Here is a 12,769-nt window from a genome sequence, read left to right as displayed (position 1 = left end):
GGAGTGCGTATGCTCTCTGTGATGATCTGCCATCCCACACAGGGTGGGTTCCTGTCTTATACTTTCACTCTGCATGATCCTTTAAATGAAAAATTAGGTTCCGCTATGTATGATTATTATTATTATGATGATTATTATTACTATTATGAATGTCCATGGAAGAGTGGAAATAATGTAGCGACTGAGACACTTTGTAATGCTGATCAATCATATTCTTGATTTTCTTGAATTCCCTACTCATTTCCTCACTGTGCTGGTCCCACCGATCAGTCAAATGAATCAATCATAACGTAAAACATGATTTTGGTCATCTGTGTCAAGAGAGATTTCATGATGTTTCACAAATGCTTTACTACTTTATTCTCTGGCTCATTTCTAAGATGGAGACGCACATAATTTATAGCATAAAGAAATGTAAATTCAATATATTCTGAAATCCTTCCTGGTCACATTTTCTTTTGAAAAGAAACCAAACATTTATGACACTCAGCCGTGGCAAGGTAACATAAAACTCAGAGCACTACTGTCAACCAGCTGTTACTCACAGCCTCCTCACATGATGTTTGGTTTGTGCATTTCTTAGATTAACCTTACTTACTTTGCAATTTGTGACAATAACTCCTATGAAAGGCACTATATAATATATAAGTTGATATATTACGGAAAACACTTATAGTTTTCAAAAGTCTCAATCTCGAAGCTCCAAAAGGGACAATGGCTTGTGGCCATCACCACAGGTCAATCACCTGAACCATTTTCAGTATTTATGCTGGTGATGATACAAAAGTCTTCTGCTCAGCCATCTAGAGATTTACAGGGATTGAGTATTGGAAGGTGGCTTCACAGCTTTCATATGGTCCACAGCTTGGATTTGGTCTGGAGCTTCTGTAACCTTCTGTTGTTTTTAAACACTTTGTGAAGTTTAGACATCCTGCCCAAGATGCATTTCTCTTTTCTGTCCGTTTTCTGTGCCTAGTTTACTTAATTCTGTGCAGGGTCATATCAGTAATGAATAAGAAATACCCTTTCATCCACAGTGTGTTAGTCTCATGATACTTGTGGGTTCAGTCAAGCATATGCAACTTGGAAATCCCCTGGTTCTGTATTTAAAATTTACAGTGGCTACAGAATTACCAGCTGTGTCATGTAATGAATGTGCCCAGGCTACAACTATATACAGATTTTTCAGGGCAGCATAGAGCACTGGGGCTACCAAACATCATGGGATGTCAGTGAATCTTCTGGTGAAAGAACAAGGCATGATGAAGTTGGAGCCCCATCCCTACATTACAGATACCTGATCACTGTCTGGCCTGATGGAGGGCTCTTAAGAGTCATACTCCAGCCCAAGCGTGCTGACAATGAGGTGTTAAGTTTGCTTACTTTCCACCTCCTCGGTCTCAGATTACACAGTCTGCTGGCACCCATGCATGGTAACACACACTCTGGTGTTCTAAGGAAACCACAGCAAACCATTTCCAAGTGCTCGGTGTTCCTAGGTGAGATCTTTGTCCACTTGATAGTTTTTACAAATAATAGTCCTGCAGGAGATGCTGCTACATCTTGCCATCTTTGAACATCTACAAAAGGAAAACAAACTTTCAATAGAATACATACGACGTAAAGGAAACATTGAAATAGTCAGTCTGCAAGGAGACACAGGTGTAGCAGCAGTAACAGTGTCTTTGTCAAATGTACAGAGCACATCAACATTTTTACTTGCAAGTCACACTCAAATGCAACACACTTCCACTCTCTGGAACCATGATAAACAAGAATGGAAGTGAAAATGAATAATATCCAACCATTAGAATGTATGGTATATCTTCATTAAGGCACATTACCCCAAACTTCATATCTTATGAGTGAGCAAAAGTAAAACAACTAAGATGCTGTCCCACTACCATAACATACAGAAGGTGTAATAAATAAAGACCAACAGCTGGCAAGTTTTTTACTATTACGTTGAGAGGTTAAATCACAATAGGTACAAAAAGAAATACATTCAAAAAAGAACAAAAGACAGTACAATATTCCTAAGTATTAACATTTAAAATTTCAATAAATAATAATCATCAAATACCTTAACCCTATCCTAACCTACCCATCTTTATACAGAAGAGAAAAGTACAAGCAAAGACTTGACAGGCTGTATTAGAATTAAGAAATCTTGCCAAATTCTGAAAATGCTTTGGAATATTTGCAGTGCAAACATGATTTTGTTTTTGTAATTTTAGGCAATATAAGACATGACTTTCCCTTTGTGATATTGAAATTGTGCTAGGACTCCTCTAGCTAAGCAAAGAAATGGCAATGCGCAGGCAATGTCATATCAGATATCACAGTAGATTTAGAAAATGCAAATAGAAAATAAAAATACAAAACACAAACTATTTACCCATTTTCTCACAAATTATAAACATACTTTACACTGTAATTGCCAGGACCAATTCTTATACCCTTATATACCCACACCATGTGTGTCCAAAGCAGACAGTCTGTGTTTGGGTTTTGGGAATAAGATGAGAACATGGAATCACCACCCAGAAGACAACTACGCTGATTAGCTTATTCCAAGTGTCTATGGTTCTCTGTGTGAAGAAAAACATCCTCATGTTTGTGCGAGATTTCCCCTAAACAAGTTTCCAACTGTGTCCTTGGGTTTTTTATGAACTCATTTTAAAGTAACAGTCTTGATCCACTGGATTAATTCTCTTTATAATTTTAAACACTTCAATCTTGACACCTTTTAATCTTCTCTTTGATGCCTAGAGACCAAAACTGCACACAGTACTCCAGATGAGGCCTCACCAGTGTGTTATAAAGCTTGAGCAGAACCTCTTTGGACTTGTACTCTACATATTGGGGCGCTATATAACCTGACATTCTGTTAGTCTTCTCAATGGCTTCTGAACACTGTCTGGCAGTTGATGGCATAGAGTCCACTACGACTCCTAAATCCTTCTCATAAATTGTACTTTTGATTTTCAAACCTCCCATTGTGTATTCAAACCTAACACTTTTACTTCCTACATGTAATACTTTACATTTGCTGACATTAAATCCCATCTGTCACAAATCTGCCCAAGCCTGTATGCTGTCCAAGTTCCTCTGTAATTCTACGTATTCGACATTATCTGCCATTCCACCTACCTTGGTATCATCTGCAAACATAACCAGCTTATTACTTATATTCCTATTCAAATCAATTATATATATTAAAAATATCAGCGGCCCAAGCACTGACCTCATGTGGGACACCACTCTTAAGATAACCAAAGAGAAAATCTGAAGTTTCACTATTGGCAGCATCAGCTGAGTGCTTCTTTACTAGTATTATTTATTTCTGTTAATTATGTGTTAATTAGCAGTGCACACATAAACCTTGTGAGTTCTCAGCTTTTATGAGATGTTGTTTAATGGCATTAACTTATTCTTAACCGTCATGCACTCAATACTGAAGTGCCTACATGTACACTGAATGTATACATAAACATTCTACATAATGAAGTGCATATGCCAGATGTCGTCTCATACACTGCGTAGACATACATTTAAGAGTGAACTTTTACTGAATTCACTGTAGCTAACTTATAATGTGCTTCAAATTACTTCATTTTCCAAGTACTATGACTTAAAAAACAGTTGAAAAACAGAGGAGGTTGATGAATTTGTGTAGATTGGACTATTCGCTTTAAAGGACACCACTGTGTAAGTGTATATTGTGTTAAATATGATTTATGTCCTAAATGGCATCTCTGAAACTGTTTCCTCATCAGTTGCTGGGCACTGTCTTCATGATATTATTGACTGTGTGTTCATGAAGGCATTTTTGCTTTTGCTTGTTCCACTTGCTTAGGTTTTGCTTTCTAGTTACCCCATAGTTTTTTTAAGTACATCCTTAGTTTTTCTATAATTAAAATTATTTTATTTTAACCTACTAGGGGGCTCTGCCCCCTGCCTGCTTCGCTTGTCCACCCCCGGGTTTGGTTAACCGGATTTACAATTTTAAGAGATTGTTATTTTCATGGGAATTGTTACATATGCATTATTTTCACTTTTACTTTAAAACTTTATTAAAAACAATATTTGGAGTGAACTTTTCTTCAAGATCGCATAGAATTTTGATTCCGTGTTTGGACTTACAGTACATTGTGACAACGCAACGTATAACGGCCTGTGAGTGAATATCGTTTCTTTCTCTCTAATTATTCTGTTTTTCTTCTCGGTACTCAAATGTGGCACTTGGTGCTATGGCCCACCTGCCAAGTTGTTTTGCCTGCCTAAGGAAAAGTCATCTCTGATGGAGGATCGCAGGAATCGTGGGAAAGAGGGGTCCTTTCATCGGATTGGCTGGCCCAGCACTGTTTCAGCCGTGGAATGGCCAAATGGGGGAGGCAGCTTGAAGGATGAGGTCTCCAGGACTCTACACAAATCCAAATCTTATTATGGGATATATCATCTACTGTTAAATTCTGCTCTGTACTTCTAAAATTTATATTTTTTATTTCTTACTATATTGAGAAATTGTTCTGTTCTGTGTACTGTATTGTATTGTATTGACCCCCTTCTTTTGACACCCACTGCACGCCCAGCCTACCTGGAAAAGGGGTCTCTCTTTAAACTGCCTTTCCCAAGGTTTCTTCTATTTTTCCCTACAAGGTTTTTTTGGGAGTTTTTCCTTGTCTTCTTAGAGAGTCAAGGCTGGGGGTCTGTCAAGAGGCAGGGCCTGTTAAAGCCCATTGCGGCACTTCCTGTGTGATTTTGGGCTATACAAAAATAAACTGTATTGTATGTATTGTAAATAAAACGACTTTTTCAAATGTTTGTCCATGCTCTTTCTTCTTCGCTTAGTCGCTGACGTGTCATCTACAATGTATAAAATTATTGTCCTGATAAAATTTAATAGAGCTGAGAGCGCAGGAAGTGTGTCTGCCAAAAGCATTCACATGACTGAGGTTAGATGACCGTGGTCTTGTTTGAAAATAGTTGTAAGTAGGGCATGACTTGAAAGAATCTCATGTTAAAAGTCTCCATCTCACAGGAATTAGATGATCTTCAAGTCTCTGACTTAAAGTTTAAATCCGAACAATATATTCAATGTCTTTTCGCTGTTCCGTTATTTCACCGAGTAATAATTTCCATTTGTTTGTGCTAATGCGATCTTTCCTATCCTTTTTTTGAGACTTTTGAATTTTCATGCTTCCATTAAGTCTAACCTGTTCTGCATGTGTACCATGTCAACATTTTTGAATTCTTTATGATTTTCTGCTTTACCCCAGGCATGGACTCGTCTCAAGGGACATATAAGTGTCTCTCCAAGAAAATCATGTCTCGTCTCCTTCCAAGATTTTTTTTTCTGATAAAGAGATTTTATTTTTTAAATGTATTGCCAGTGATCATTGCTTGTGAGTATATGTAGTGGTGTGTGAAAATAATAAATAAACTACTAACACTGTAGTTTAGGTACTGCAAAATTGCTCGTGTTACTTATATTTTGCTATACAGCAAGACCTTAACTAAAGCTCCTTTTGATCTTGACAACATTTACAAGGCATCGGGTAAGTGGTCATTCACCTTTGTGGAGTGTGGCATAGTGACATCCCGGTAAAATGAAATGTGAATATGAAGGATTTACAGGTCTTATAGTGAAACCAGTAATGGCACACTGCACGATAATACACTTGACTTGAGCGTTCATAGTTTTCATCCTCTTTCTCTGTACGTTTAGCATTTGTCTGCTCAGAGGTTGATGCGCTTACTGCTTCCTGAGCTGCTCTTTTTTTCTTCACCGTAGTGGTCGGCGTCTTCTCTTCTTTCATCGGCATCTTTTCGCGATAAAACTGATTAAGTCAGTGTTTATGTTGCAATTACTTAGTACATTTTCTTTAATTTTTCACTTAAGCTGGCACTTAAGTCTTCAATGTGCCTCAAGAATAATTTAAGATATGAAGAGGTAGGGGAAGTGACAGCAAAGGTGGGAGGGATGAGGGATGCCCTGCTGGCCGCTGTCGAGAGTTGATTCTACAATAAAATAAAATAAAAATAAAAAGAGGAATAACTTTGGAGGTCAATCATCACCCTGAAAGAGGATAGTAGACATCACATAGTATATGTGTACCAAATTTCAGGTCAATAGTTCAAATGGTTTGCGAGCTACAGGTGATTTAAAATCCTGAACAGACAAACGGACAGCCACGGTAGCGTATTATATAAGAAGATATGCAATATCAAGAGAAACATGTCTCAGTTTAACCTCCTCAGGCCATTCCAAAGTGGTTATTTCAGTAAGCCATATTGCAGAAATGGCTAAATGCTTAATGGATGCTTTGTAAGTGTTAAGACCGAAAAAGTGTTTGTAATTGTCTTGTTACATAGTAATAAATGAGTTAGACACATTTTTACAGCACCTAAACTAGTGTTACCAAAAACCTTTTAATACATATGATGGTTTTTTACCAAAAAACATAAAGAAAAACATTTTCTGTAAAAATGGAATGGTTTAATAGATAGATAGATAGATAGATAGATAGATAGATAGATAGATAGATAGATAGATAGATAGATAGATAGATAGATAGATAGATAGATAGATAGATTAACATGGATAACATTTTTTGATGAAACTCTTCAAATAAAGCATCACTTTATTGTAGAAAAAGTTAAAAGATCTTTAAAAGTCAATCAAATACACACAAACACACCATTACATAAACCTTCAACAAGGCAGCAGATCCTCCACATTTAGTGACAGTCTTACCTTTTTATTTTACTTTTTCATCCTCTGCTCCCGCTCAATTAGTTTTTTTCTCCTGTCAGCTGGAATCTCCTCTAAACTGATTCCATGATTACTTGCCCTACAAAAGGGAGATAAAGAGAAACGTGATATTGATAAAAGTCACATGTACACATAATTATGACAAAGCTGTCAGCGTTACTGTTGATAGACTACTGTGATAAATAGCATATACAGGAGATAACGAAGTTCTTTTGGTACACAGGGATGCATTTCAGATGGATTGAAAATTTGAGATTACAAATAATATTAAGTTACAAATTGTGACTGCAAATGGGGTATTTTAAATTTCAGTTTATCAAATTCTCACCTGATTCACGGAATGAAAGCGGCTCTTTAAAAGCATATGCAGAGATGTGTGTTCATAAGAAAATGTAAAAGGACTAGTGTGTTTGTCTACAGAGTGTTGTTTGAACGTTTATTAGTGAATTATTTACCCAAAAGGTGCCAAATCTGGAAGAAATACCAATCAGTAACAAGAAACAAAACAATAGTTAACTGTAAGACAGGAAAATAAATTAAATCTGTAAATGCACTGGCTTTAGCACTGCCATATTACTATTTTATTGCAGGGAAAGCTCAAAAATGTTTTACAATTCAAATATGTAAATTGAAAAATGTTTAACTTCTTAGTTAAATTGCTGCATTGTGTTACATGCTGTCATTATTTAAAAGTTTTTGATGCTCACCACTACTTCTTTCTGGGTGTAACCAAAGCAAAGAACAGAAACACTCAAAAACATTTAATTAATTTTTTCATGTTATTTTTTTCCACCTAAATAAATTAATTAAATTCTACTTAAATGTAACCTGTTGTGTTTATTAAATATATATTTTTTATTTTAACTGGATGACATGTATTATTTCCACATGATTACTATTTCCAAATAAAAATATCATCTCTAAAGCACTTCATCCAGATGATATTCAAACTATTCAGATACATTGGGTGTAATTGATATACATACAGATACATTGGGTATATTTAATATTTAATATCTTATCAATGCAAACAATAAAGAATCTGGAAGTCTTTTTTCATTTATTTTGGGAGATTGTGCCCCTCATGTAATATTAAAATTAATAATTCTCTTGTATGTTTAATAATAATTCATTAATAATTCTGTTGGGCAATTGCACTTCTCAAGTAATATTAACATTAATAATTCTGATTTGTAGGAAGCAAAGAGAAATTTGCCAGTGTATTAAAAGAATACCACAAGTTGGCTTCCACAACCACAAAAACCCAAGGCATCCACAAAACAATCGATGTGCTGAAAGGCTTTAACTTTCTTTCCAACTGTATAAAACTGTGGGGATCCATTTGGACCACAATGCAACAAAAGGGGTGGGGCTTTATGCAAATATAGGATAGCCACATATACAAAATGTGTTTATTTTAAGTTCAATCAGCTTAATTCAACGGTACATAGTAAATATGGGCACACAATGTTTTGAGTATTAGACAATTTTGTATTAGATTTACTTAAAAGATGTGAGTAAAGACAACAATCCCAGAGGCTGATAGCACTTCTTTTAAATGAAAATAATTAAATGGTTTTGTGTTGACATGATTTAATTGTGTTAATGTGACATCTAAGAGAATTATGTCAACATAACTAGAAAAAGTTACATAATAGCAAACAAAAAAAAATTAAGTTGATTTAACAATAATTATGAATGACTGTTGTCACTGCAATTGTCTCGGTTATTTACACTTGGAGAGTATTTGTCTTTCAATGTTTCACAAATGAAATAAATCAAAGTATTATATGTTGTATTACAATGATCAGTTAGTGGTTCAACTTCATTATTATTATTTATTTATACTCTTTTATCGGAGCCTCTTTACAAATAAATAAATAAGTAGGACATTAAATAAGATTACAACAATTAGCCCCAAGCTTAGATGAAAATTAGAAGAGCAGCAAAACTTGAGCTGATCCATAGAAGGTAAAGCCCATGGCAGAGTAAAGGTAGGTCGAGACTGAGGGACAGAGATGAGCATGTTTTTAAAGCACAACTTCTTCAGTGTCCTTAAAGCAAGTGCGCATCATGAATTATACTGCATACACGTTCTGTATTTGCCAAGACCCCAACTGCCCAAAGTTTACCCTTACAGGAATTGTAAATCTGACCTGAGCAGCAATAATACTTTCTGTTCAAAAGAAAAAAAAACAAAATAAATAAAGAGCTTAGAAACAACAAGAGGATGTTTAGCATCACAGGATTTTTTTTTTCTTCAGAAGGTTAATTGACATGGAACTTTTATCAATACTGAGAAACAAAATGTGTACTTTTTGCATCTTTTAATATCAACGGCATGAATAGAAGAATATAAGAAAGTTTAACAAATAGCTAATTTCAGAAACAACACATTAATGGTCCTGCTGAGAAAAGAAATATACATGAAGTCTCCAGAATTGTTAAACCACACATAAATACATTTATACATACTGCATATATTTTTATTTTGAAACATTCATATCTGAACTGCAGGCACAGGGGATAGCCCTACCTGGCACAAAAACAAAGAATAAATTGATAACTGAATACCCACACAATAAAAGTAAATAGACTGTTAAAACTAACAGACAACAGAGTAGAGTCAGCATCAGTATAACATATAAAAACATTGTTTAAATTCAAGAAAAAACAAAATAACATAACCATACATAATTTGATTCATGGCCAGGAGAGGCCAAACACTATTCTGGCAGCAATGGGCACAAGGCAGACAGCATTTTTGGATGGGGCACCAGTCCATCACAAGGCCCATTCTCAAAAACCCACTCACATGGGGCTAATTTAGAATTTCCTGTTAACCTAACCTGCAAAAATCTGAATCTGGGGACGTGGGAGGAAAAATGAGTACCTGGACGAAACCCTACTGAAGTATGGGTAACATATCTAAACTCCCCAGATGAGAGACTTGAACCCTGGATCTACTGTGGCAACAGCACTGATAACTGTGTCACCATACATCTTAAAAAACAATGCAAATACGAGAAAAAAGATGATTTATTCAGGCATGATTTGAATATTATAATTGATGAAGTGCAGGGGGCAGACCTTCAGGGGTCTGTCTTTGAAGGGTTGTGAAAGTACCGGTTGTCATTAAAACATGACAACTCCTGTGTCGGAGATTCAGATTTTAGGCAGGTCACTGTTAGCACATTTTCCTTATTTCTGTGTTGCCTTTGCTTCTGGTGGCACAGATAGGAAGCTTAGGTTAATAGGAGACTAATTTTGAATTATATGAATGAATATGGAATTGTGTGCCTGTCCTGCAAAGGAAAAGGCTGCTCAGATTAAATAAGATGAAATCAGACAAATCACCAGGAACAGATAATATTTACCCTCAAATTCTGAAGGAGGCTAGCGAGTACATATACTGTACAAACCTTTGACACATATATTTTTTATGAAGTCACTGCACACTGGGGAGATTCCAAAGGACTGGAAAATGGCAAATATCATCCCATCATATAAAAATGGTGATAGGGCTGATCTAAGCAACTATAGGCCAGTAAGCTTAACATGCATCACAGGAAAATTAATGGAAGAAATTATTAAGGATACAATTGAGCAGCACATGTCAAGTACAGGTGTTGTTCTGAACAGTCAGCATGGGTGCAGAAGAGAGAGAGTGCGTTGTACTAACATGCTAGAATTCTATGAGGAGGCAACAGAAGGATATGATCAAAGTGAAGCTTATGATATTAATTATCAGGACTTTCAGAAAGCATTTGACAAGGTGCCACATGAGAGGTTGGGCATCAAATTAAAAGAAGTGGGAGTTCAGGGTGTTGTGTGTAGATGGGGGCAGAATTGGCTCAGACACAAGAAGCAGAGTGTGATGGTGTGAGGAACCTCATCAGAATTGGCCAGTTTTAAGAGTGGTGTTCCACAGGAGTCAATGTTAGGGTCGCTGCTATTTGTAATATATACTGTATAAATAATTTAGATAGGAATATTAGTAAAAAGCTGGTTAAGTTTGCAGATGATACCAAGACAGGTGGATTAGCAGATAATTTGAAATCCGTTATATCATTACTTGGATAGCATACAAGTTTGGGCAGATTTGTGGCAGATGAAATTTAATGTCAGTAAATGTAAAGTATTACACATAGGAAGTAAAAATGTTAGGTTTGAACACACAATGGGTGGTTAGAAAATCGAGAGTACACCTTATGGGAAGGATTTAGGAGTCATAGTGGACTCTAAGTTATCGACTTCTAGAAGGCTAACAGAATGTCAGGTTATATAGTGCCCTGATGTGTGGAGTACAAGTCCAAGGAGGTTCTGCTCAACCTTTATAATGCACTGGTGAGGCTTCATCTGGAGTACTGTGTGCAGTTTTGGTCTCCAGACTACAAAAAGGACATAGCAGCACTAGAAAAGGTCCAGAGAAAAGAGCGACGAGGCTGATTCCAGGGCTGCAGGGGATGAGTTATGAAGAAAGAGTAATAGAGCTGAGCCCTTTCAGTTTAAGCAAAAGAAGATTAAGAGGTGACATGATTGAAGTGTTTAAAATTATGAAGGGAATTAGTACAGTGGATTGAGACTGTTATTTTAAAATGAGTTCATCAAGACCACGGGGACACAGTTAGAAACAAACATTAGGAAGTTTTTCATTACACAAAGAACTATAGACACTTAGTGTGGTAGACAGTAAGACTTTAGGGACTCAACTTGATGTTTTTTTGGAAGAAATAAGTGGATAGGACTAGCAAGCTTTTTTGGGCTGAATGGCCTGTTCTCGTCTAGAGTGTTCTAATGTAGGGTTGGTTCCTGCATTGTGTCCAGTGCTGCCAAGGTAATCCTGTTTTCGAATAAGAAGATGTAGAACAATTAATTTATAAATTATTCTTAGATATATTTAAGGGTGTCAAAGAAATGTGTGTTAATAAAAAGAAAGAGTGTGTATATACAGAGAATTTGAACAGCATAAGAAAATGGCTACATAGATAAGTGACAGCATATACCTGACAGTGTTTTGTTTTAAAGCTGACATATCAGCAGAACATTTTATGTGAGTACTTTTAGCTTATTATGTTTCTTATCTGCATGAAACATTATTTTTTCATTTTTGATGAACAACCACAAGTATGTATAACAGTGAATGAGTTGGTGTTAAGCAGTCCCAACAGCACCTGTTTTCTTCTCAGCGTGTTCTCACCATTTTAATGCAGGCACAAAAACATTTCTTACCCTGGCACTATATCTGGTGGAGTAGGAAGAGGTTTTGTAAATCCTTCTCTCCCGACAAGCCAATATGTATCCTCAATTCCTTTGCCCTAGTCAAATAAAAAAAAAATACATATAATTTAAAAAAGCAGAGTAATTTGCTATAATATACTGAAAAATAACAGGAGCAGAGAGGGCACCATAATATGAAACTTCATGTACAGTAGCAGACCCTAACCCTAAGATATGTTTAAGGATTTTACAAATGATTTTTATAGATCAAGCTTATTATATTAATTTTGGTAAAGTTTGTGATAGAATTCTGATTGGGTAGAGACATCTTAAGTAAAAATGTATTTTTTGGATCATGTGTGCCAGTGCCCACTCATCTGAGCATTTCTCCTCTAACCCAAGCCTAAACCTGCTCGAATAAACCAAATTGTTAATCAGGTAATCAATCATTAATTTAAAAGAAAAAAAAATAGTCTTCAACCAGTCATCCATCTTGCAGCTTATTCCATTAAGTATAATTACAAATTGCTTGTTAAATTAGTTAACTTATAGATGAAACAATTTAATAACTACATCGCAATAAGTACATCATAATGTGGAGTCAATGAGTCAGCTGACATACACATTGTGGCGCTGTGGTTAAGGCACAGGACTGGGTGTTGGTCCGGTACTCACTGAGTGTGTTTACATGCACACACAAAACCAAGATACTAAGTACACTTCTGGAGTTCTTATTTGGCAAAATGCTTAAACATCACTAAACCGAGCAAA

At 35.9% G+C, this 12,769-nt stretch overlaps 1 protein-coding gene across 3 annotated transcripts in view; it reads right to left on the bottom strand.

The window, feature by feature from the left end:
• Nucleotides 1–482: 482 nt before the first annotated feature.
• The window catches only part of LOC114649547 (retinal guanylyl cyclase 2-like), a 139,930-nt gene continuing 127,643 nt past the window's right edge, over nucleotides 483–12,769 (bottom strand). For 2 of the 3 annotated variants that reach the window (XM_051925116.1, XM_051925117.1), the window contains 3 exons: nucleotides 12,011–12,096; nucleotides 6,761–6,857; nucleotides 483–1,580 (listed from right to left, as the gene is read on the bottom strand). In XM_051925116.1, coding sequence (XP_051781076.1) covers nucleotides 6,770–6,857; nucleotides 12,011–12,096 — 174 coding nt within the window. In that variant the 3' untranslated portion in view covers nucleotides 483–1,580; nucleotides 6,761–6,769. Of the gene's footprint in view, nucleotides 1,581–6,760; nucleotides 6,858–12,006; nucleotides 12,097–12,769 lie in introns of those variants that run through there. The other variant, XM_051925118.1, reaches the window with a different exon arrangement.

This window comes from Erpetoichthys calabaricus, chromosome 3 (genome assembly GCF_900747795.2).
Source record: "Erpetoichthys calabaricus chromosome 3, fErpCal1.3, whole genome shotgun sequence".
Taxonomy (NCBI): domain Eukaryota; kingdom Metazoa; phylum Chordata; class Cladistia; order Polypteriformes; family Polypteridae; genus Erpetoichthys; species Erpetoichthys calabaricus.
Note: the sequence above shows the minus strand (reverse complement) of the source record. Positions and strands in the feature narration are given on the sequence as shown.